This window comes from Pezoporus wallicus, unplaced genomic scaffold (genome assembly GCF_028554395.1).
Source record: "Pezoporus wallicus isolate ANWC-B61680 ecotype Strahan unplaced genomic scaffold, APGP_CSIRO_Pwel_v1 contig_7820, whole genome shotgun sequence".
NCBI lineage: Eukaryota > Metazoa > Chordata > Aves > Psittaciformes > Psittacidae > Pezoporus > Pezoporus wallicus.
The window spans coordinates 1,155,473-1,180,546 of record NW_026641900.1 but is presented as its reverse complement, the minus strand read 5'-3'; the positions used below and the strand labels follow the sequence as shown (position 1 = coordinate 1,180,546).

The 25,074-nt window shown below is 41.1% G+C and overlaps 1 protein-coding gene across 3 annotated transcripts; it reads right to left on the bottom strand.

The window, feature by feature from the left end:
• Positions 1 to 16,550: 16,550 nt before the first annotated feature.
• NUP42 (nucleoporin 42) lies at positions 16,551 to 24,474 on the bottom strand. 3 transcript variants are annotated; one of them, XM_057425783.1, is made up of 7 exons: positions 24,268 to 24,474; positions 23,105 to 23,348; positions 21,714 to 21,808; positions 21,332 to 21,408; positions 19,242 to 19,328; positions 17,497 to 17,581; positions 16,551 to 17,367 (listed from the first exon to the last, which is right to left on the bottom strand). In XM_057425783.1, exons 1-7 carry the CDS (start codon positions 24,377 to 24,379, stop codon positions 16,799 to 16,801), a joined length of 1,269 nt encoding a protein of 422 aa, XP_057281766.1. In that variant the 5' UTR covers positions 24,380 to 24,474; the 3' UTR covers positions 16,551 to 16,798. The 3 variants fall into 3 exon arrangements, with proteins under 3 accessions (XP_057281766.1, XP_057281767.1, XP_057281768.1); XM_057425785.1 differs by lacking the exon at positions 17,497 to 17,581 and having other exon boundaries at positions 17,218 to 17,367; XM_057425784.1 differs by lacking the exons at positions 17,497 to 17,581; positions 21,332 to 21,408.
• Positions 24,475 to 25,074: the final 600 nt, after the last annotated feature.

Below are 25,074 nucleotides of genomic sequence, written 5' to 3'. Positions count from 1 at the left end.
ACTACTTTTCTCATGCTGATTTGATGAACTGTTAGCTACATGGTTTATATTCAAAATGATTCATCAAGGCCCAGTCCTCATCCAATCAAGAGAGCAGATAATTGCTGTGAAAGTGCATGAATATGACTCTGTGAGACCCATATTTTATATCATATTATAATGAAATCCATTCAGGCCTCCCTATTGCTCAGAGAGGATTTAGAAGACAGATTTTGTATCATTTGGCTCAAGAGAGAGCAACCAAATCATTGCTGAAAAGCTCTGATTTCTCTAAAGACATTAATTGCTATTCTGGCTAAGAAAAAGTAATTCAGGATCAGTGAAACCAGCAAAACCCAACCAGAAAGGTGATGGTTCAAAGGAAATACACTTAACAAGAGCATCTGACTGTGTAGTCATTGGGAGGACAGTGAAGGACACAGTCTCACAGCCAGTCTGCTCCTTTAAAGCTTTTCTAAGAAACAATATAAACTGAATGTACTCAGTTGTGCCTTATTCCCTGTATATGCTGTGTTTCAGTTATTATGGGCTGCGGATGAGAGTTCAGCACAGAAGCTCAGTTATTTTACTGTCCAGCGAAATTGCCTTGGCTGCTCAAGAAATTACCTCAGCACTTCCCCGAAATAGGGGTCAGAATAAATGAAAATGCTGGCAGCTGAACCTCAGCATAACTTACTCTTTCATGTGTTAACAGTGAGACTATGGGCAAAATTCTGCTTTGCTTTTTTTTTTTTGACTGTATTCCCACTGATTCACAGCATTAATTCAGACAGTAACCTTTTCTTTAGTGGCTAGACCCAGCAGTGAACATACAGGCAATGGAGAGGGGGCAATAAAGATGAATGCATTATGTAGTGATCAGCTTTCTGTCTAGAATCCCAGTTAAATAATAACATTTATGGCATAAAAAGAAGACAAACTCTGAGCAAGCAGAGCTGTTGTGTTCCAAGTGATGTGTTGCCATCACACTAGGACTGAAATCCACCTGAATCTTCCTGCTGTGGCTTATTTGAGAGCCTGGAGGTAAACTGAAGGAGAAAGGGCAGGTAGGTTTTGGTGTGGGTTGGGTTTTTCCAGGTTTGCCTGCTGGCACTTGCACGGAGCAGTCACGGCTTGGTGGGACTGTGCATTAACCAGTGAGGCACAGGAGGAGCACTCTGGTTGTGCCGCAACTTGCCCGTACCCATGTGCATGCACGCAGCACCACATCAACTCATCTTCAGCTGCTGCAGAGCAGTGATGGCAGGATCAGGCGCTTACATTGCAATACAGCACTGACAGGACAGGGGAGGAAGACCAGGTTAGTAATGCAGCCCCAAATCAGCATGGGTTACTGCCCCGGAGGGGTTCCTGCTTGCAAAACATGAACAGGAACTGCTGGTTTTCTTCACTGGGGAAAAAGTGTGTTTTTAATACCTTGTTCTCAAATGCATTACATAATAATCTTTAACAGTTCTGTTCATGTGGCCAAGGAAATATGTAATTACATACATTAAATATATAGGAGTTAGTCTTCTGAGTTTATTTATAACCTTTATTTATATTCTCTGTGATAGGAGCAGTAGATTTGCAGTGATTCTGTTTTAAATCTCCATTGCAATATGGATATTTTATTTCAACTTTCTTTGCCAGTGCTGGAAAACCTAACATGACTTTATTGTGTTACTTTACAAGAACCAAAAAATTGATTTAATACAGCAGCCTACTTGCAATCCCTGGCTTAAGTGAAATTCTAAGGGTAAAATCTCTCTGTCTAGCATGCGTAATGCCCTGATCACCAGAGCTATGAGCTCTGCATGGGAAATACTGTATGACTTGATAACAATCATTACAGAAAATGTGTGTGCATCACTTAACAGAAAAATCTTTAAGGAAGTTTAAATTCTCTCTCCTAAAAGAGCAAAATAGCTTAACAAATCTTCCCTCAGCCATGCTGCTCACTTGCAGCTGGTTTCTCAGAGCACTACTGTTCATCAGTGGGCTGGAAGAAAGAGAAAGCAGTTCCGTGCCTAACACGAGGGGTTACATTTTCACTGCAAAAGGTTCAGTTCTGCTGCATGTGGAAGGAAGTTGAATAGTTCTAAAAAATAATTCAGATCCAATGTAAGATAGTTGCAGTTCTTCTCAGTAAAGGACATTATCACAGAATCACAGCATCATATCCAATTATATCGTTATACCCAATTTGAATACTATGAATGTAACCCTGTACTCTTAAGTGTCTGATATCAAAGTATAAAAGAATGGAATAGTCCTGAAAAGAAAATGAAGAAATGAGAAGCAGAAGTGAAGAGGAAGGAAATGGATTGTACATTCAGGTCTCAATAAATTCCCACTGATTTGTCATCCTACAGTTGTCATGAGTGGTGTTCAGATAAAGGCAAAAAAAAATATGGTTTTATGAAATGAGAATAAAAAGATAAAATTAAAATAGAGATAATTTGATCTCTTAGTTACCAATTGATTGCTACATTTCCAAGCGCCTAGTTCTTCCATTATTACACAATAAAAAAGAACTTTCGACAAGAAAAACTAGTTATTGAATGGAGCTTTGTAGAATGAAAAATAAAAACATAAAAATTGGCATTTGATTTGCTAAGACATAGATGCCAAGGAAGCTCAAGGTGTAAATCATTCTTTACTGACCAGTGTTCTTAACAGTTCAACTTCTGGGGATGTGCTCATAACAAATATAAACTACATTAGATGGGTGCTGAGCACAGACGTATTACTAATACATTTCCATGTACTTGAACTATATTTGAATAAAGAAGTTTAATCAGGATGTTGACAGATGGAAAGAAAGGTAGTATACAGCCCTGATGGCTATACTTATTTTATTTAGAATATAATGAGAAGTCAGAACTTCTTTACCTTGTCATGGTGTTTGTTGATGAAATCCAAAAGTCTGAAGCTGGGAGCTGAGTGGATGAAGCCGCTTACCTGTTGTGGCAGCTGAATTACTCATTTCACCCCGATACCCATTTATGTGCCCCTGCCCTCCTGTACCCCTACACTTCCCCTTGGTACATACAAACGTTTACATTTTTAGAAAGAAGTAATCTAGTGAGCACTAAACTCAGCTGGAGGTCACTGATCAGTGAAAATAAGAGAATGAACCTGATGGTGACAACACCGTCTGATGCTATTAGCCAGGGTGATGCTGCTGCTTGGCAGTGGGTTCAGAAGAGTAAATAGCATCACTGAAGCACTGTGCCACTGGGCTGGAGCACTGGCAGCAGCAGCAGCCACTTTTCAGACCGGTATTTTGCATGGATATGGTTTCCACCAATACCTCAGAAGAAATCCAGCTCTGGGTTACGGTGATGTCTTTAACTGTACAGTGTCTCAGAACTGTCTCGTTAAACCCCAACTGAACCATCAGAACACTGAGATCAGTTTGTTTGCTTTAATTTTTTGCTTGTGTCTTAACATGTAGCACAGAAGTGACGTAGGATGCAGATCTCCCTGCTGACTGGAGCAAGTCAAGAAGCTTCATAGTTAATGCCCAGGGCCATGTGGCTGAGGAGAGAAGGTAGGGAGACTTCTCAGAAAGAAAATGCTAGAGACATTGCTAGTGTCTGGAGGTGCCTTGCAGAGGGTCTGTGAGCCAGGGTTCTTCATCATCCTCTCCATCTTGGCTGTCCAAACAGTGAGAGGGAACGCATGATGAGGTGGGGTGTTTAAACATCTGCGGCTGGGAAAAAGGTGTATGAATATGAACAAGGAAACTCCACTGCCACTCTCTGGGTAAACAACTTTGCTTTCTACAAGTAAGGGAGGAAAATCAAGAGGAGGAAGGGTAACACTTGTAGCAAAATGAGGGCTGCAAGAAAAACAATACTTAAAAATACCACACAGCTGCATATATAATTATCATTAACCACCATCAGTGCTCTGCCTGCTGCACTGAGGAATGGCAGTGTGTTCCTGACCCCATACATCCCCCCAGTGCCTCTAATACCCTGTTAAGGACTCATGCTCGCAGTGATTAAAACGTTTGAAGGCAACCTTGATTTATTTCTTTAATTCGTATGAAATAGGAAGGTTCTGAGAGAAAGTGATCAAAGATGACATTCTGGTTCAGTGGAGCAGCCCACCAAAACGTCATAAGCCAGCCCCCCTTCCTGCTGAATAACCCAGCATGGTCTTCCCAGCAGCTAATACAGTCTCTTCCTGGGATGGACACTTCACTGACAACTGCTCCTCCATTTAAGCAGCTAAAAATGTTTCTGGCTATCTAAATTCAGTGGAAAACTGCATGAAAATTGCAAAGTATTTAATTAAGAATTCGGTGCCAGATCTTCAAGGCTCTTAGAATTACAATAACCATAAATAAAACATATAAGGAACAAACTACATTATGAAAATTTTTAATTCAAATGTAGCATGGCTTAAGGATGCTATTTGAGTATCTTGAAAGGCACAGCGAGGACGTTTACACTCTTCCATAGTCACATGCTTCAAGCATCAGTTGACAGTTGTCGGAAAGCTTCAAAATGGTGTGTTCACAAAGGTAGGAGTCAAAAGCCCCAGGAAATACAGTCTCCTTGGAATTTTGGCTCAAATTACAGAACCTGCCCCTTCATCACAACTCTGTTCTGAAAGCAGAGGGATGTACAGACTCTTGCTTATCTGTAACTTGTTTTACAGTTCCCATTCCTGTGGTATTTGAATGCTTTTCATGGGTTTTCAGATCACACAGAACTGTGCCTTATAATGTATTTAAAACAGAAGTGATTTTTAAATAATAATAATAATAAAAGTTTCAGGTTATTTGCAACAGAAGAAAGGTGATTTCCTCTTGGGTGGTGTTATGGGGAGCTTTGAGATGGCTTCTCCTTAAAACAAGTATCTTTGACACACAAAAAAGTCTTTGGCTTTCAAGAGCTACATCTGGCTAGAACACAAATGAGAACTATTCACTATTTAAATCAGAGCAAATATAGACTAAGAGAAAGCAGGCAGTTTAAAAGAGACTCCATCCCTACTCACTGCATTCTTGTCGGATGGGTTCTTTTGTTATGCCTTAGTCTAGGGCCATTTCATGGTCTGTAGTAATGTCTGTAATGGTCTGTTTCCTAGTAGTGGCCTTTGATTAAGTTCCCTTCTGAATACTAATTCCTTCAGTGTTTAAGTCAGTCCTCTAATGCTTTTGCAGAAGGTTGTGAGGAGAAAGAGATAGAGACAAGTTTTTTGCTAATGATAATTTACAGCAATAGTGCTGAGAGCAGGCAGCTCTGTGCTTCAAGAGATAACACAGCCTTGAGGGAGAGCTTTTAAATGCAGTTCAAAAATTGCTGGCCTGGGACAGTCTGGGAGGCCAGAGAGTATTGTCAGCACCAAGCAGCCATTCACTCACCACCCTTCTTCCCCCTCCCCTCCAGGATGGGGAGGAGAACTGAAAGAATGTAAACTCCATGGGTTAAGAACAGTCCAATAACTAAAGTATAATACAAAACTGCTACTACTACTACTAATAATAATAATTATAAGGGAAATAACAAGGGGAGAGAATATAAAACTAAAAGGGAAAGGGAAAAACCAATAAACATAAGTGATGCACAATACAGTTGCTCATCACCCGCTGACCTATACCCAGCCCAACCCCAGCAGTGATCTGGGCCTTCTGGGTGACTCCCCTCAGTTTATATACTGGGCATGACGTGCTCTGCTTTTGGCTGCTTTGGGTCAGATGTCCTAGTTCTGCTTCCTCATGGCTTCCCATGCCCCTCCTCACTGGCAGACCATGAGACTGGAAAGTCTTTTATCAGGGTAAGCACTAGTGAGCATCAGTGTGTTATCAGCACACAACTAAATCATCAGTGTGTTATCAGCATTGTTCCCAGGCTAAAGTCAAAACCACAGCACTGCACCAGCTATTAGGAAGAAGAAAAAAACCTCAACTGTTACAGCTGAAACCATGCCAGGTATTTAACTCTATCTCTTTTATACCTGCAAACCACTGAAAGGAAGCATTTTTGTATCAGTCTACGTAACCTTCAATTTATCTTTAAAGTCTCCAAATAAGCATGTATTGGTTTAAATCCCAGAGGCCTATAGCATGTTTTCAAACCTAACAGGGTGAGGAATTTAAAGTGTATTAGGAATAAAGACAAGACTTACCTGATTAGTTAAGAGGGCTCCTTTGATGTTTGTATCTTCCCAAGTTTCTCTGTAATTAAGAACTGGCAAAACAAACTTGCTAATAGAACCACTTAGCATTAGTACTACAGCAGTATTTAGTGGGCATAATCAGCTATCACTGCTTTGTACTGAGCATTTCATGACCATGTAATGATCATCCAGGCAGCCAAGTGCCAATATTGCTGGAGCGTTCTCATGTGCTCTTGCAGTTCTACAGTACCGCCTTGGCTCAGCCAGTCTTCTATTTACCATACCAGTTTTCGTGCCCTGGATAAAGACAACCCTCCTTATTACTTCACTATTATCTATGTAATTCATTGATCACAAGCAGAGGTTGCTCGTGTATTAACTCAAGCTCTTGTGGTAGCCATAGGGGCAGCAGGTAATCTTTGGCGGCTTCCAACTTGGCCAATGCAGGTAGCAACACTTGGGAGGCAGGAAGAGAGTGCGGCAGCAGAGAATGAGAGTAAGTAGCATGCTTACACCTTTTTTCATGTGATCAGGGTAGTGCTATGGTGATCCAGGGGACAAACCTCAGTGGAATCTATGTGCTCTCAGAGAGGAGAAGGTGCATGGAGGTGCAATCCTCTGCTAGGGACCCAAACAAACTTGTACAGTCATCCTTTACATGTTATCATTGTAAGGGACTTCTCAACACCTGCTTCCTTGCTCTTGCCCTCTCAGGCTGCAATGGGCTGCAGCTGAAACAATCAAGATGAACCATGGCAGTGGCAGGTATTCTAGGAGCAGCACAATAGGGCTGAAAGCTTGATCTAGTGTTTTTCTGCTGTTCTCTTCCTGTTTGTCTATGCTTGAACAGGGGAAGTCTTTTCTGACTGTTTCAAAAACCTTATCAAGCCTTGTATGATATCTATAAGAGGTCACCATCTGGAGATGATAGTATATAAAGACATAGAAGCTATGTTACGTTAGATGGGATGTGGTTACTGGTTCAGTGGAAAGCCCATCAGAGCAGTGCTCTGGAGTCTGCCCAAGCTTCACTTTACTGGTGAGTCTGAATATTCTTACTTAGACCTGGGTTGTCTTGAATGTTTTGGATCCTTTTTGGGGGCAGTGGTTGCTTTGCAAAGTAAAGGAGGCTGCATATACTGATGATGCATGGTCAAGTATCTCCAGTTTGAACAGTGGGAGCCAGGGGCTGTTTGGGCTTCTTGAGTCTGCCATGTGTGGTGAAAAAACATCTCGCAATCATCTCAGTTCATTCACATTCAGGCTCTTCTGTACCCTAGGCCTTATGGAGTAAGTTTTGTTAGGTTTAAGGTTATAATCTGAATGAATGAATGAATGAATGAATGAATGAATATGCTGTAAATCTCCTCAGCTGATATTTATCACCAGTACTTTCTTCAAAATAATCTGAGGATATGTGAAATGTCTTGAAAATCTTAATGTGTTTTGGCAGAAATGGTATACTCTGCCAAAGGAAATGCAGTATGTGTCACACAATAGGGTGAAGGGTCAGGGATGCAGTAATGGGTTAGTGAACAATTATTGCTAGAAGCTGGCCAGAAGACAAAATATATGTTAATAGTTAGATTGTTATTTCCAGTTTCATTTAATGGATTGCTTATGGTTTCTGTTTCATTGTAGAAGCTCTTCTGCAGTGATCCTGTTTCCCCCATGAGCTCTGGGAGGCTGGAAGGTCCTACAATAGTGGGAGCCTAGGAATGATGAGGCTTGGGACCCACCAGAACTGATCTTGGATCATGGCTAATTTACTTAATTTCAATTAAGTATGAAACCAACAGTGGGTTAGCAATCAGTGTGAAGTTAGGAGCCTCAGTTCTTTGTTGTATCTAAATTTACATCGCATTGCTCCTTGTTTCTGGATCAACTTCATGTTTGAACACAGAAGAAGTTTGCTTTGATATGTGAAACAAGTTGGTTTTGACCCATAGACTGTGTGTGTGAAACTTAGTTTCCTCCCAACAGCCCTTTGTCCTCTGTAATACTCCAGTGAGCCAAAAGTCTGGCAAACTAGATCCTAGGTTTACATGTGTGCTGATCAGTCAGCCAGTTGCTAACAGCACTCCTAGCAGCTGAGCTTTGCCTGTTTTTCTTTCAGTTGCAACACTAATTTTGGTCTCCTTCCTCATCCTGCTGCCAATTCTTACTACAGCTATGAGAATATAGTCATCTTTGAGACTTAAGCACCTGGCAATTGGCCATGGGGTGAAAAAGAAGTGACTGGTGCAGAAGGAATCGCAGGCAGATGATCAGAGAGTATAATCAAAACCATGTTATTTTCTTAGGAAACCTGCTAGAATTGAGTAATTTGAATATAAACCACAAAACACCATGAATTGGACTTCAGCAGTTTTCTGGCTCCTTTGCGCTGTGCCAGAAATTTGAGTTGCCATTTGGAGGTCCCGCTTCCATAGGGACATATTTTAGATGGCCTCTGGCCAGCATCACAGCTCTGGGGCATATTTTGTTGAGATGGGTCCACACTGAGGGTCTGTGAGAGCTGAGTGACTCGGCTGTTCAGTCCTCTGGCTCTTGAATCACCACAAGACCTTGTGTCAGAGTGGGGATGCTGTAAAAGCAATGTATTTCCTCTTCCTGTACACCAAGTGCTGCAATATATACAGAGCCCTAAGTAAATCATCTAGGATGCATAGCTATAAATTACAGCCACACACACACTCTAACAGGTTTTTAAGAACAACAAAGCCTCACCACATAGTTCTCCTGTATTCCTTAGTAACTCTGTAGGACTCCCTCTGTTCATGACTGTTTCTGTTATTGTTGGAAGATTAAACCTTCTCAAAGTAGATCATCATAAGGATGGAATCTGTCCAGTGACTACTTAAGTCAGAGAAAGCCTCTTTGCTGCCTGAACCAGCTTGTTGCAGCTGTGATCAAGAAGTGCCTTGTGTACATTTATTTGTTTGTTATCCAGTACTGTATTTAATATTGAGGCACTCTGCTAATCTCTTCAGTGATATTTTTCCAAACTGAAATTAGATAAACAGAGGAAAAAAAGGTCAGCAAGAGTCCCCTATTTTATCAGCACAGATAAGACAGCCTTATATGAATGTTATCAGATGTCCAACATAACTTGGTTACCTCAGTATTGGGAACCAGAGGTATTTCCTGCTGCAAGGATTAACTTACATTGCTTGTGTTATTTCTATAATATATGCTCTTTGATAGGCATTACTGTGAAAAGGATGGACTTGTGCTTCAACCACATAACCAGAAGTTGGGATGTCCAGGCTTTTTCCTCTGACGGTATCGTGGATGTCATCAAACTTGCATAAGTACTTTGTGGACATCTGTCTGCCCCCACCCTTTTTTCTTCCTTATCCTCTGTACAGCATTGCTCAGAAGGGAAAAATAGGAGAAAGTTAATCTGATTGTTAGCAGGTACAGACAATGAAGCAACTGTCAGCAGGCAGACTGCAGTCATTGCTGTGTGGAGGCCCAGAGGTGCTTCCTCCTTACCTGGTTGTACACCTGAGGGATGCCTCCAACGTACAGCTTGGGATAGAAACCATCCCTGTAGCATGCTTCCTGCTGATGCGTGGGGGACTAGAAGACAAGCCAAACAGGAAGGTGTGTGTATGTATGTGTGTATATATATATATATATATATATAGTGCATTCTTTAGGAGAAAAGAAGCCGCCTGACCCGTTTCAGACAAACATCTGGAGAACCAGAAGCAGTCTTGTCAGGGGTGGAGGGGACCTTTGCTATCTCTGGGTCCTGAGAAGTACAGCAAGGAAGTACAGGGAAGAACAGGTGGGAGGAGCTGACCAGTGCTTTTAGAAGATGATTAAAGGTTAAAGGGTTTTATTTTGCTAAAAATCTCGTAAGATACAGAGTTTGAATGTATGACTAAAGGGAACTAATGGGACAGAAGCTTGAAACAGCACAGGCTGGAAAGATGCTGGAGCTGTATCAGCACCTGCCTGTGATGTACAGCTCTGCTTGTGTTCTCGGGCTAGCTTGTACGTGTCTCAGTTCATGAATCCTGTGTCCCAACAGGGTCACCAGTGTTGTGTGCACTGCCATGTGAATTCCCATGTAGGCTTCAGGAAGAGGCACAGACCCCTGGAGAGGAGGGGGTTCTGGTGGCCATTTCCCTCCACAAAACCTCCATGGGGAGGCCAAAGGAGTTGTGTCCCCTGGTATGCAAAAGCACGTGACCACGGAACTTGGGGGGGAGTGGGAGGCAGGCAGGGCATCAGGTAAAGGCATCGGGCTCCAGGAAGTCAGGTAAGTTAGAGATGTCTGAAGCAGACATCTACAGTAACTTGTGAGACAGCCTTATCTCGAGGCAGGCAGATCTGCCTGCAGGCCAGGCCTCTCTTTTATGCTATGCCAAGTTCCTACTGTGAAGTTCAAGCTTTGCAAAGGTCGGTTGATCCCCAGCCACATGGGAGCTGCTGAGCAAAGGGCCATGGGAGAGCACTGAAGGCTCTCTTGCCCAAAAGACTTAATGTATACTGAACACAGAGGGTTCTTCTCCACCTCATCGACTATCCATTTATCATACAGAAGCAGTAAGTGATACCAGGCTTCTTTTTAAAAATGCAGCCCATGGTTATAAACTGCTGTTTCAGTTTTATATTATTTCAGTTCTATTTCATCATCACAGATACTTCAGGCAAAGCTAATACTTGCAGAAGTAAGCTACCTCTCTGTGCCTATGAGGAACACTTTAATACCGAAGTGCATCACACGTCAGAGATGTACAGATACTTGTCAGGCAGAGAAAAATGCAACAGCACTGGCGAGATGAAAAGCTAAGCTATTGGAGATCAAAACTGTACCTCTTTAGTTTCCCTTTAAAGGGATGCGAAATGTAGCTCTACCTGCACACACACAAATGAATCCTGTTTGATTCATGCAAGAGGGTGTGTTTATTTTGTAGAGTTAGAACTCATCACATTACTTTGCAGGGCATATGCAATGGGCACAATTCATGTGATTTGCTTAGATAAGGCTCCATGGAAGACTCACAGAAGCATGACTCGATGCTGACTAGAAAGCATTTAGTTTGCTAAGAGTGGACTGCTAAAAGGAAACAGAAATTCAGGTGGAACAGGATATAATTGCTGCAGGTACTTTAAAACCACCAGATCACTTTTCAGATGAGTCCTATGTAGCTAGCAACATAACAGATCTGCCTGCTGGAAGGGGCAAGACATAAAACTTGTTTCTTAAGTCTCTCATGTGACATGGTAAGAACAAGCCCTACTGCCTGCGGAGGAAAGACAAAGCAGTCTGCATACCCAAACTGTTGATCAGCCTGCTGGCATTTAAGTCCTGTTGTTCTTGCTCTTCCTCCCTCCATTTTACGATCTGTTTTTGCTCTTGTGCAGGAGGCTAAGTCCCACCAGGGAGCCCCCTGCACAATACAGTGATGTAAGAATGTGCCTAGCGTTATTGTGTGGACCAAACTGAAAACTTGCAACAGCATTGCAGGTTAAATACGAATATTGCCTAAGGTTCAGTTGCCGAGATCTGCTGTTTTTCTTTTATTTGGTTATTCTTAACAGAAAAACCAGGCAACTGCATATGAAAGTTTCAAGACCAAGAGCCATATTCACTCCTAGTGTTAGGGCCCTAACCTGCCTCTTTAAACTCAAGGGAGAGAGGCTCTCTCTTTATGACTAGCACCCCTAAATCATTGCCAGGAGAGGTGGCAGGCACATAGAGCTGCCTGCCCCAAATGCCCAGCATTACACTGTTGTGCTTGTGTGTTTTGGTTCAAAGACAACGGATCAGATCTACTTGCGTTGACTACTGTTGCAACGCTGAGAACATGAAGTAGTAGTCCTGACAGGTAGGGATTTGTTCCTAGTGTTTTGGTTTTGACATGGCCAGACCTTAACAGAGGAAGAAAAGGACTTTCCCAGGTGGGAAACTTCCTGTTCAAGACACCTCCAAGCAAGTACCACAATATTCTGCTTCCTAGTTTCCCATTTCCTCCTTTTTGAGAGGGTACCCTTTCAATAAGTCAGTCATTCCATCCCACAGCCAATGCTTTCACCAAGTAGTAATTATTCAGTTCTGAAGTTTCTGCCTAAATCCTCCTTTCCAATTGCTTTGCCTGCCCTCTGAATCTCCTTCTACTCGTCATGCAGCTCTGGCAACTGTGTGCTCAGAACCAAGCACAGCATTAGCACAGCTGTAGGAGATCCCTACATCTCAAACTACATTATACTGATCTAAGCCACTGTGGCTTCATATCTCACTGTTGGTACTTCTCAACTCTACAGTTTTCTGTCTTTCTGAATACCAGTAGTCTAATTTTCATCTTCAGTTGTTGTATACGAGCTCAAATACAATTAGATATGTACTCATATTGTCTAAACACTACCTATGGCTTTCTTCCTCCTCTGTGGGCCAGGTAAATACAAATTACAGTTTACCCTCTACATCAGGACATTAGATGGAGTATAAACAAAAAGCGTTCACTTAGTTGTCAGTGTTTATGGCTAATCACTAACCCTAATCACTGCTAACGTCCTTCACCTTGTAAATGCCTGTATCAAACACCTTACCCTTTAGTAAGGTGTTTGATACAGAAAATTTACATCTTTGCTACCAGATGATGTCTTTAGAATCTTCTCAAAGTATTTGCAACCATCAGCAGAACAAGTACGTTTTCCCTGGTGCTCTATCACTTATCTGAATAATTACCAGAACTATAGCAAGTCCATTAGCTGATTCCCTTGCTGACCCGTACAGTAGATTATCTGGACTCCTGCTGTGCTGCAGTAAGCTCACATTTCACAAATATGTTCTTACTTGCCTTTTATCAGCTACTGCATTTCATCCTTATTGATTTTCAACTGCCCCTCATTCCAAGTGTTTTTAACTAGATTTCCTCCATTTCAGAGTTATCAATCTCAATTCAGTGCTCCTGTATTAATAGGCCTTTTTGTATTCCTTTCCCCCCAGACACGTTTGTGAAAGCTCTTCTTTCCTTATCGTGCTGGCTGTGGTTAATTTATTGTTGTCAATACCCTTAGCTTTATTCTCTGAAGCTTATTTGCAGTTCATCTTTCTTCAGTGTAAGGCTGCCTTGCCACTTTCTGCTGCATGTAGTGAAACTACAGAGCACAGGGTTATTATGATATTTAAGACAGAACTGTAATGCTTTCTGAGGCTTGTTTCCCTTTTTCCTCTCTTCTCTGCTACTAGCTTGTATTTTGAGATCCCCCTGTGCTGCTACCATCACCTGGAGGAAAAAGGGCAGAGAAAATTCCCTTTGCTAGATACTGGGCTGCTTCCTTTGCTGGGGTAGTGGAGGGTTTTTCTCTTGCATGCAGCCAATCTCAAGTGCTGCTGCCTGAGGATTAATCCAGGATCTCTTGGAAACCAAAACTTCAAATCATTCTTCAAATTAATTGTTGGTACCACACCACAGGAATTTCAGTGACTCATAAATCCTGTTATTTCAAAGTAAGGGAAGTACTTGAAAATATCACATGGAGCTTGAATGTTCTAGCCCATTTCACAGACCATGTTGTACTGATCGGGACACGTTACACCTCTTTGCTTGGATATTCATCTCCTGTTTCCTGTTCTAAAATGAAGTACAGTAAGTGAGATCTGTGAGTTTGCTGCCACCTTACTGCGTTTTTATATGCCAGACCAGAGTATTATGACTTTCTGGAAAGCAGCCATATGTCAAACAAAAAAGCAGTTGCAAAAAGGAAAAGTTAAGAAAAATGAAAAGATTGTAGCTAAAAGGAAGATATTATTTAGCTACCTTTGTACTTGCAAGCAACTTTGATATCAAATACACCAAAAGCAGAACAGGATGAACAGCAGAACAGCAACAAAAAAGGAAATTTAGTACAAATATTGGGAAAGATTGCTTTGATCTACTGACAAATTGTTGCTTATTTTCTGAAGCTTAGTAAGCCCCACTAGAACAATACCATTTCTTCCTGTTCTATCCTATCCTTATTGCTACTTCTGCAGCCAAATACACAGCTTGCTTTTTGCTAGCTAAGTTGCATCACACTGCTCTCTGCTATCTTTTGAGATGGTCAGAAGCCCATTTGGGATGAAACACCGACTCTCAGTATCTCTGCAATACTGATTATTTTTTTTTCTTTTCTGAGGGTGAGAAAAAAGATGCATTTAAAAAACAAACCTAAATTGGGAATACCTCCCTTGCTGTGAGGTGCTGGCACAGGTTGCCCAGAGAAGCTGTGGCTGCCCCATCCCTGGCAGTGTTCAAGGCCAGGCTGGACTGGGGCCTGGAGCAACCTGCTCTAGTGGAAGGTGTCCCTGCCTGTGGCAGGGGGTTGGAACTGGATGAGCTTTAAGGTCCTTTCCAACACAAACCATTCTATGATTCTATTTCTTAATTGCAGTAAGACTTCAAAGTTATCTTCTCTGCTGTAGGTTAGAATCATGTTTGAGAAGATCTGGCAGTGTTCTTTTGGGCATGTACAGTAGATTATCCAGATTTTTTATGTTCTTACAATTTTTAAGTTCTTCCATTTAAAAAAAGCTCTTGCACATTTTTGAGCCTTGAAAGCTCTTGGCACAGCTTAACAGCAATGACCTACTGAGCTACTCTGAAGAAAGACCAAAGGCTTCAGTTCATCACTTCAAAAGCAAACTGCTTTAAGCTCTTGTGTAACAAAGCAGCAGCAGTGAGGTACAGCAGCTCAAAAACCTTGCAGCGGCCTTACGCATAAAGACACTTCAACTTAGCCTGGGCATTCACCAGAGGTAGTCTGTCCTTAACTGGGACTTAAGACTGTTGCTCTCTTTCTTTGTTAAAGTAGTCATTCAAGAGAATGGTCATTAGGAATAAAAGATCAGGAGAAAAAGCACAGGTGACTTAAAAATTATTACTACTTTACATGTAAGGCAAAACCATTCACAGTCCTCTAAAACATGCCAAGGGATCCTTCAGGTTTATTAGCAATGCTTAATTCTGTACTTTTACCCTAAAATATACTCTTGCCAGGTTAGAATGCTGTTTTAATCTAACAAAAATTATAGGAACTTTAAAAGTCATGGTAGCTGGGTTGGAGAATCACTAAAGCTTCACGAATGAAACAGGGGAAAGTGTATATAGCGTGTAATAGGATGAGTTCATGGAGTGATGGAATTCATCTGACAAGCCACAAATGTATTTGTTTGTTGTTAAACTCCCTTTTGTAAACATTTATTTAACAACTTCTGTAAAGAGATGGGATTTATGCAAATACAGATTTTGGTATGGTCCTCAGTTCCTGTGTCAAAATCCAGGTAAGCTGAGTGAGCCCTGACAGATGTACCTGTCTTAGTTTGCTCTGGAGATCTCACTTGGAAACACATTCCATAAGAATTAAATGGAACTCTGGGCTAGTGTACCAGTATTTTGTTTGTGAGCTGCAGGAAGCCTGCCCTGGGTCACTACCAACAATAATAAAAACCAGATGCTTTATTTCATTTACAAAACAATCACCAGAAAAATTCATATAAACAAACCAGTATTGTAACATAACATCTACACTGAGCATGTGGACTGAGGCACCTGGATTTCTATGACACCTGCAGCACCCACACGTGGCCTATCATTCTAAAAGTTAAATTCATTCACACTATCTTAGCATTCTGGACCTTTGGTAGGAAGCACAGATATAGCAAAGTCTTAAGTAGGACCACAGGGTCCATAGCAAGAACTGAAAAGTTATCTATCTTCAAGTGTTAAAGGGACAAATCAATTTATTTATGTAGATCCTGGAGTAAACTTTTGCTTTTCTCTTGAGGTTTAGTAATTTTAAACCACTACTGGGAGGGCCCTGGTCAAGAACAAATGTTCTCTTCACCTGGCTTTGTACCCTTTCTAGAAAATTTCTGACCCCTGTTTTACAGCATCTAGGCAAAATATCACTAAAGCCAATATACACACCCATCAATTTTGACAGAATTTTGTTGTCTGGTTCTCAATTCACATACGTGTAGGGCATGATTTTACAATTGCTTGCAAAGTTTGATCAAAGAGGTGGCAAAACAGCAAACCACAAGCTCCTTATTCATGATGAATGGTTTCAAGGCTGCCCTCCCCTAACTGTATTACACTAATGTGTGCATTATGACCTGAAGCAGAACAGCTAACACTAGCTGAACTAGATCAGCTGGGACAGGTAACGGACTCCTGGGTGAGAGGAAGATGTAGCTGGGTAGAGACCACATAGGAGCCCTCTCTCCAAACACAGTTGTCAAAAGCTGCACCAAGTAAGAGGCAAATGACAAAGTGGTCCAACAACAAGCAGTCTGGCAGTGCAGCTGTTTCTTTCTAGCATTCTATCCACAGTAGACTCCGAATATCTAACTAAAGCACTCACACTTTTGACAAAGCCTTCTTAATATAGTTTTTGACCAGAATTTCACAGTACAGAATATAAAAGGGAACTTAAAATATTCATTAGTTCATTTCTTGGAACATAAAAGGTACATTCCAAAATAACCAAGAAACTATAAAATAGTGTTGTAATGTTTGTACCTTTGAGTTTATCACTGCAGAAGACATGGAGAAGAAACAAAAACTCAACTTTGTTTTCAGCTGGATTTACTCTATTTCATTATTCAATCACAAAGCGGTGGAGTGAGGTATCGGAGAAGTAACAAAACCATGTAATTTCAGAATAAACTTTAAAAGTTCTAAATATTTAAGAGTTCTAATGGTGGTGGCTTAAGAGGAATCTTTCCAATTGTAAACTTTTTTGCTTCAAATTGTTTCAAGTCTTCAGCTGACAGTTCGCTCTTTGGTGTAAATAACTTTTCTGATGAAGTATTGTTTGTGACTGCAGAAGGCGCTGACATTAAGGTCTGTCCAGAGTCACTGGCGGTCTGTCCAAATAGAGTACTGCCTGAATGTGAGGGAGAAGTTGCTACTGGTGCACTAAAATCTCCAAAGACTTTAGGTGGAGTGATGTTTGAAGAGCTCACAGCAGAAGTAGTGCCAAACCCTGAAAACCCAGAAGTTCCAAAACCACTAGTTTTTTCAGAAGTTTTAAATGAGAAGGAGGCTGCAGACGGAGCTGCTGGGCTGCCAAAACCAGCAGACTGGGATCCACTAAGAGAGGATGTCGCACCAAATGCAGGAGGATTACAACCACCAGAAGAGCTCCCAAAAGCAGAGGTGTTTCCAGACGATGCATTGACAAGACTGGAACTTGTTTTAAAGGAGAAACTGCTAACACTGCTACTGCTGCTGATCACAGGAAAGCCTGCAATTATGAAGTTGATACAAAAAAATGTTAGAATGAGCACATCTGTGGAACTAACCACTGCTGTATTTCAATAATGCAGAAGAAAAACTCAGTGTTTAACTGTTGGCTCTTAATGCGGGGACTTACTTGACAACCCAAAGCTCAACGACTGCTGTCCTCCAAATCCAAAGGCAGGCAACGATTGAGTGACTGTGTTCTTTAGTTCGGATAGCTTAAAAAATTACAAATATATAAATGAAAATAAGATTCCAAAACAGGGAAATGTCTTTCAATGAATACCTGAAGCAAAAATATAGTTGCCTAGTCCAACTTAATACAACTTAGACACTGAAGACTTCCATCACAATTGCATGCTCTTGCAGCGATCAACAAAATGCTCTGCGCCTATACACTGTTCTCTCTAAAACTCTCCAGAAACACAAACATATTACAGTTTATAGGCTTTTTCTGTCAGACAGTGACTCAAACACCAATTTGAGCTCTTGTTCCCATCTTTTACATATTTCAGCGAGTGTTTTATGACCGTATATCATTGCTTTGACTTACCTTGTTCTCTCACCTTGCTTCTTTCACCTTCAGCATTGAAAATACCAAGGCAGGATGATCATACTATTGAAACTTCAGGCACATCCTGCATATTCCACTTAAATCAACTTATTCTGTCTCCCTGGCTACTTAATACTGTCTTTAACCCCAGGATTCTCTTCTGACACATCTAGATTCATGAGAGTGTTATCACCTTCTCAGGACCAATGACTCTTTGTATCTCTGAATTTTACCCAGTTTCTCTCCCACCTAGCTTACCAATTTCTCATTCTCGCATTACCAAAACGCTCTATTTCTCCTAAGATGGCCTGGAGGACAATTCTGGTCTGGTCTGCTGATTATACCTTAGAATAGTCAAAATCAGCACATGGAAAAAATGGTGGGGTGGATATTAGCCTCTTACTGTACATCTACATGATCAGATCCCAACCTTAAGCTATGGTTGCTTTCATATGGCTTGCAATGATAGTATTTCAAACCTGGGGATGCAGCTGCTGCCTTGCTAACACGGAACCCTCCTGACTCACCGTTTTCCCTAGTTAACTAAAGGGTTTTACAATATCTGCCTGAAATTCATGAATTTCATAACTCCAGAGAAAGGTGGAGTTAAGACCCAAAACTGCATTCACAGACTTTCATGTTCACCTGGCTCAGGCAGTGCTAGAATATTCAGTCACGTTCCTATACCTACAAAATCACACAGATGGACAGACGGGGCAGTTTTCAAACTGCAGTTATTATTTTCTTATGTAATTCCTCCTTACACCTTTTCTACCTTCTCTAACGTTCCCAGGAGCATTCTAAGATTACTGTCAAGGTCTTCATGCCACCAGTCACCAAACACTTTCACACCAAGTGCTTTTTCACGGCTACAAGTACCAGAATATAACACATCGTAGCTGACATTTTCAGAACAGTTCATAGATTGACAGTGAATGTAGGAATTAGACACCGTCATGTCTCAGCTATTTAGGTGCAAACAAGGATGCCCTAGAAGAATCATGTATATGTGGTTGTAAAAGAGTATCCTGCAATCTTCAAAGCAATACCTACTACCTATTTCTATAGAGGCAGTAGAAGCATAGTTAAATACTTTGATTGTATGGAATATTTGCAAGTTTTCTTTATTAAAAACAAAGTGGCATATTCCAACTACCATGTCTTAGATATCTTTTTAGCAGAAATTAAAATGCAAATGCTAATTTGCAGGACAGTTTAGTAGGATGCGTCTAAAAAAACATGAATCTAAACCAACCACATTTGCCCAAGATTAATAAAAAGATGACATCAGGAACAGATATATTTTACCTTTCGTTAGGACTTACCAAGGCTGCTTTTGTTGATGCATTTAAAACTTTCAACTGGAGCAGCCGAGTTTTCCATTGGTCTGCTAACTGTTGGACAGAATTTATCTAAAAAGGGGGAAAAGAAAAGCATGTTTTTATTAGTGGTGAAGACTTAATAAAAAAGAAAATAAAGAGTGATCTGACAACTGAACTGAAAGAAATTTTCTAGAAATTTTGTTAAGCCAAGAAGACAAGATTTTTGCTTTCCTGAAACTTCAAGGTGAGGAGCTGCAATATTTGTTATATTAACATAGAAGTCTTTTAAATTCTCTTACTATTGCCCTTAAATCAACTTTCTTTACATAGCAGTATGATTACAAAAAGAATCTTGGGCTTTCTAAATCTAAGTTCTATCACTAGCTCTATTAGGCACTTGGGAAAAAAAAACCTCAACAACAAACCACACACTAAATATATAAGTTTTAAGTATATGTGAAGAAACTTTTCAATCCTTGCTTTATTTCTGGCCTGTACACTTATGTACTTGCTCATTAAGCTCACTTTCATAATATTGTAATTTAAACACTTTAATAGAACCAACCTTAAATTTTGCAAAGCTGAATATTTTAAGTCCTTAATTTAAATCAGCTCATTTCATGTAATCCAACTGACTAACGCACAGAATATATGCTACCAATAAATAGTGCCTATGTTTTGGTAACTATGATGAAAGTATTAAACAAGAAACTGGAATGTCTTAAAAATAACTTTCCAAGAATTCCTAATCTGAATTTCCTATATTTAAATTTATCAACACACCTTATTCAAAGCTTGGCCTAAATGAATTTTCCTTAAAAAATAAACAATAAAACATAAGAGTGCCCTAAATGCCTGTAAGAGTGGAACAAGTTATCTTTTTGCAAATAAATTCCTTAATTTTTCAAAAGAATCTTACATCACAAACATCAGTAATTCTTTTGTGTCTAGGCACATGCTGGAAGATCATGTTGCTTGGCATCAGCTCTTGCACAACAGACTGGAAAATTTAGATTCTGACCCAGCTTAAGAATAGAAACATGCTTTGTACAAGACAAGTACTTAAAACACTTTGCAACAAAACTGTATCATACAGTTTTCAACTACACATTGAGACTTGCATTTAGTGCTTCAATGAGACCAAAAATTTCTGCTAACAGCCAGGCAGAGTGTACTGTTAAATCACTGCAGTTCATTTTAATTGAAGGTTTGTTGTTGGGTTGGTTTTTTTTAGCTTTATCTCCTGTCTCTGAAAATGCAATTTGGATAATTCTAAACACATGAAGCAAGAGTGGTGACAACAGCAATTCCTTCTGTAATACAGAACCATGGAAAAGAGGAAAGAGTGCATTGAAGCTTGAGTTAGTTTGTACTTTCATCTATTAAGCAGCCTAATTCCTTCCCTAGCACAACATTAAACTCTGCTAGCTTCCTTGATATTGATGGGACTATGCGGGAGGAACAATATGTATAAATTTAAATACACTTATTTAAAAACATACATGTTACTTCTTCTCTAGAAATGTTTATACCACCATTAAAGAATTATCTATTTTCCACATTAATCTCCTGCAACAAAGGTATGTAAAATAACAAGATCAAATAAACTTCCCTGTGTTCTACCTACAGCACTATATAACCAGCTGTAACAATCAAACTAACAGCACATGCAGTATTAAACTTTTGAGACAGTATTCAAGTGACTACAAATAATACACAAAAGCAGGAACATGACTAGGTCAAGCAATGTCTAGACTGAGAAAAGACCACACACTTATCTGAAACTAGCTAAAAGTCTATTGCCACCACTTCCTGTAGAGCTGATGTGTCAAGACACTAGGCCACCAGTTTTAGAAGCTCAGATCTGACAGTTTGAGCTTGTGCTGTCAGACAGAAATAGGAAGTTATGGTACAGCATACAGACTAGCAGCTATTTTCGCATTCTATTTGGTGCTCAGTAATTTAAAAACATTTTGGCATTCTCATAATCTGCTAGAGTTTGGTAATTAAATGAGTCGAGATTTGCCACTTGAACAGTAACAAGTCCTACCCCAAAATGTGTCTACACAAGTCAGCATTTTTAAAATACTTACATAGTTTTGAATGTTATTGTTTGCTCTGCAGTTATAATACTCCAGATGCAACTCTTCTGGCGAGAAATCTTGAAAGCCTGTAAGAAAAGGATAATCAAAAACCTCTCCAAGAAAATACTGAGGGCAGTTCCTCAATAGGTATGAAGAAATATGCCATGGTACATTATCTGTAATAAGTCAGTCACAGCTAGGGACACAAAAAGGATGTATTACAGAACCTCAAATATGTGAATGTCCAAAACGAGCTTGCCATAATCCAACATTCTTTTCTGTTTTACCACAAAGCCAATCACCACCTTGCAAATGGTTCTGCAGAGGTACAACAGTGTGGACAAAAAAAATCCTAAACAGCAGCAATACATAGCAACACTAAAAATATTACCTGAGACATTCAGCTTTTCTTTCACTGGTGAATACGACGAAAATATCCACTGTCCTGAAGATTCCCAAGTTTCCATGTCTTTCACTACACTTTCACTAGAAAACAAAATAAAAACACAGATGCAGGTGAAAATATATGGTCAAAACAATACCACCAGAAGCAACTGCCTGGTTTAAATCCAAAGCCAGATTCAAATACCTGCTGCCATGAAAATTAATGAAGAAAGACACTAGTGGGAATGAACAAGAGAAGTACTCAGTTGTTTGTAGGAAAAAAAAAAAGCACTTATGTGGCAAGATACATAAATGTCCCTACAAAGCATTTTCTTTATCATCTGACTGCAAGTAAATCAAACAGCGCCTTCAAAGAAGAAAAAATAAATCCCAAAACAGGCAATGTATTTTTAGTTCTTGTATGGCAGATGATGTCACAGAATTTCCCTGAAGCTGTAAATCACAACAGAATTTAAAACCTTCTCAATACTGGTTGATTTTACAATATAGAGGAGTGTGCACATTATTAAATAGCAAAAATCAGGGAAGAAAAAAGGGAAAGTGATGCATTCTATGCAAGTTTTTAGAAAAGAATCGGAAGTGTAATAATCCAGACATTGCAAAATAGAAGCTACATCAGCAAAAGTAAATCCAAATGTAAACAACAAGGAATGGTTGAAAAACTGAACTGGACAAGCAGATGGCTACACAGTAACAAAGATTCTAAGTATTTTGGATGTTTGTAACACAACATACATTCATGTTTGAGAAAGTGAATAAGTAACCTGTTAAGCATTTTCTTAATGTATCTTAAAATACAATGGAAAGTGGTTCCAAAACCTTGCTTCTTCAGGAAATCAGCAACACTGCTTGTTGCTCCTCATCACCTGCTCTGTAATCATCTTGAACCTCCCAGTCACTCTCAATTAACTCAAAAATAGATGCATGGGAAACCAGGTTTCAATAGTTTTACTAATGGCAGAACAATTTGTTATCTTAATTGTCAGGAAAACTAAGATAAATCGTTCACTTTCTCAGAGTGTTGTGCTTTGTTTTTTTAATGGTTGAGATGCTGTCCAAGGGGCTCCGACCCCTTCTTTTTAAGTACTGACATCTTTGTTTCCTTCCTTATCTTCCTGCCCACAACTTAAACACCATGCCACCTTAGTAATATGCAGTTGTCCAGCTGCCCAATCCAGGTTCAAAACAAGGATTGCTTTCTTCCCACGCCAGCATAACTCAAGAGAACCAAACGGAGCAATGTTTTCTATGGTTCTTTTTACACATCCCACTTTCTTCCTCACAATCATGTCCTCTACACATACTATTCCTAATAAGTCAGTAAGCTTTCAAACTGCTCATTATAAATGTTTTTAGTAAGACAGGACTATAACTTACAGAAGTCTCTCCTCTTCATCTTTGTAGCCATCAGCAATGTTTTGACTGTTGACTAATACAGAAAATCTGTTCTGTGAAAAGTCCCCATTTCCGCTGCTGCCCCCTGATGATCCAAAGCCAGAGGAGGCAGAAAGTCCTCTTCCATAATCTCTGCTGCCACCCCACACATTAGACTTAAAGGTAGATGGCTGGATAACATTGGTGTGTCTCTGGTTAGCGCTACCCCATCCTCCTCTGCTTGTACCTTCCAATTAAAAGAGAAACAAACAACAGAAATTAAAAATCATTAAGGTATTAAGCAATATAACATCAACAAAAACTGTGAGTATAATTATTTTTATGCTGGCAATCAGATGCTTGAAAGGAAAAAGTAGGTTATTTCCTAATGAGTTAACCTGATTATTAAGTAAGCTTAACGTAGTGCATTACCCTGGTTAGTTCTGGTATCAGAAGTAAAGAATCATCACCATACCATCACCTCACATCACCATACCAACAACACGGGGCACTGCAGAAAAGAGACTATTTCAGTTTCGCTTATGTTGTTCCATAAAGTAACTACCCCAGAAGGAAAAGACTGAATTTAACTCACAGTACCTTTACAGTAAGGGCTCCTGCCTGCATTGTTACAGCTGAAGCTCTGCGCATAGCTAAGACCTCCCAAGTTAAGTTTTGAGACCCTGGACCCATTTGTGTGACAGACAATTCCTGCTCCTCCTTCAGCGGGTGATGAGCAACGGCAGCCCTGTTACTGTCCTGACACGACTGTATCCCTCTACTCCCCATCACGCCTCTCGCGTACCAAAAGCTTCCAAAGGCGCGTATCCCATTCGAACTAAGCTACCCTTCAAAGGGTACAAGGCGCAGGTGCTGTTCCTATCAGCGAAGTTTCCGGAGTTACTGGCCTATTTCCTCCGTTCCCGTGGCACAACTTGCGGTACCTCCGCCAGAACCCAACCCCACAAGCGGCCCCGCAGGCACTACCGCCGACAGCTCAGGCCAAGAGCCGCAAGACCGGGGCCGCTTCCAGGCTCCGCCAGCCGCACGGAGCCCCGCAGCAGGCCCCGGGGGCCGAGCACTGAGCCCTCAGCAAGTACCTCAGTCCCCGCACCGGGCCAGGCCGGCGGCTGCAGGCCTCTGCAGGCCGCCGCGTTCGGGAGTACCTTGGTAGGAGGTCGCGGAGGGCCCGTATCGTACGCCGCCGCGAGGATGCTCGTTCCAGCACCTCTCCCCGAAGCGGCAGCGGCCCTGCAGGAAGAACTGACAGATGGCCATGAAGGCCCCACCGCCAAACAGCGCCGCACGGACGTCAGAAGATGGCGCCGAAGGGGGAGGAGGCAGCGTCCCGGCCGCCGCCCCGGGCAACTGGCGTCACAGCAGGCACGGCAGCCTCGGCGCGGTCCGAGGGAACGTGTGAGGCCCGCCGGCAGCCTGTGGGACACGTATATCGGTGCACATGGCGGTACAGGCCCGGTCTGGGGCACGAACAGCTCAGACACCGAACCGGATCTAACCATGGTGGATGGAAGCTGTGGCGTGGTAAATGCCATGGGGAAAATCCTCACGGAACTAGCAGTGTACGTGAAGGCGAGCACCGAGGTTGAGCCGTTTATGAGCAAACGGCCCTGCCACCGGGAGTACCCCTTGTTCTATCAACAAGGTACGGTTCAACCATCTGCTCCTCCGTTGTAGGTGGAAGCTTTTCAGTAGCTTGAAAACAAAGTCAGAGGGGGCATCACAATTTTAAAAGCATCTACGAAAGAACATAGAGCCTGTACACTCTGAGAAGTACACAGTTGACTCCAGCTGCTTGTTACAGGAGTGACACCTTTGTTTTGTGGCTCCGAAAAATGGAAAGGGGGGGGGGGAATGACAACATTCACTTTCTCCTGAATAAAGAACTGAGTTGCAGGAACTGATACCAAGCCATGAGTGCATCTGCTACTTCCTGTAGATGCAGACTTGTTAGG

Excerpts from the sequence above, each read along its gene's own strand:
- NUP42 (XM_057425783.1), bottom strand. The coding sequence starts at position 24,379 with ATGGCCATCTGTCAGTTCTTCCTGCAGGGCCGCTGCCGCTTCGGGGAG. Across the intron at positions 21,409-21,713 it reads AGAAAAGCTGAATGTCTCAG|GCTTTCAAGATTTCTCGCCA; the intron begins GTAATATTTTTA and ends CTTTTCTTACAG. Across the intron at positions 19,329-21,331 it reads ACAATAACATTCAAAACTAT|ATAAATTCTGTCCAACAGTT; the intron begins GTAAGTATTTTA and ends CCCCCTTTTTAG.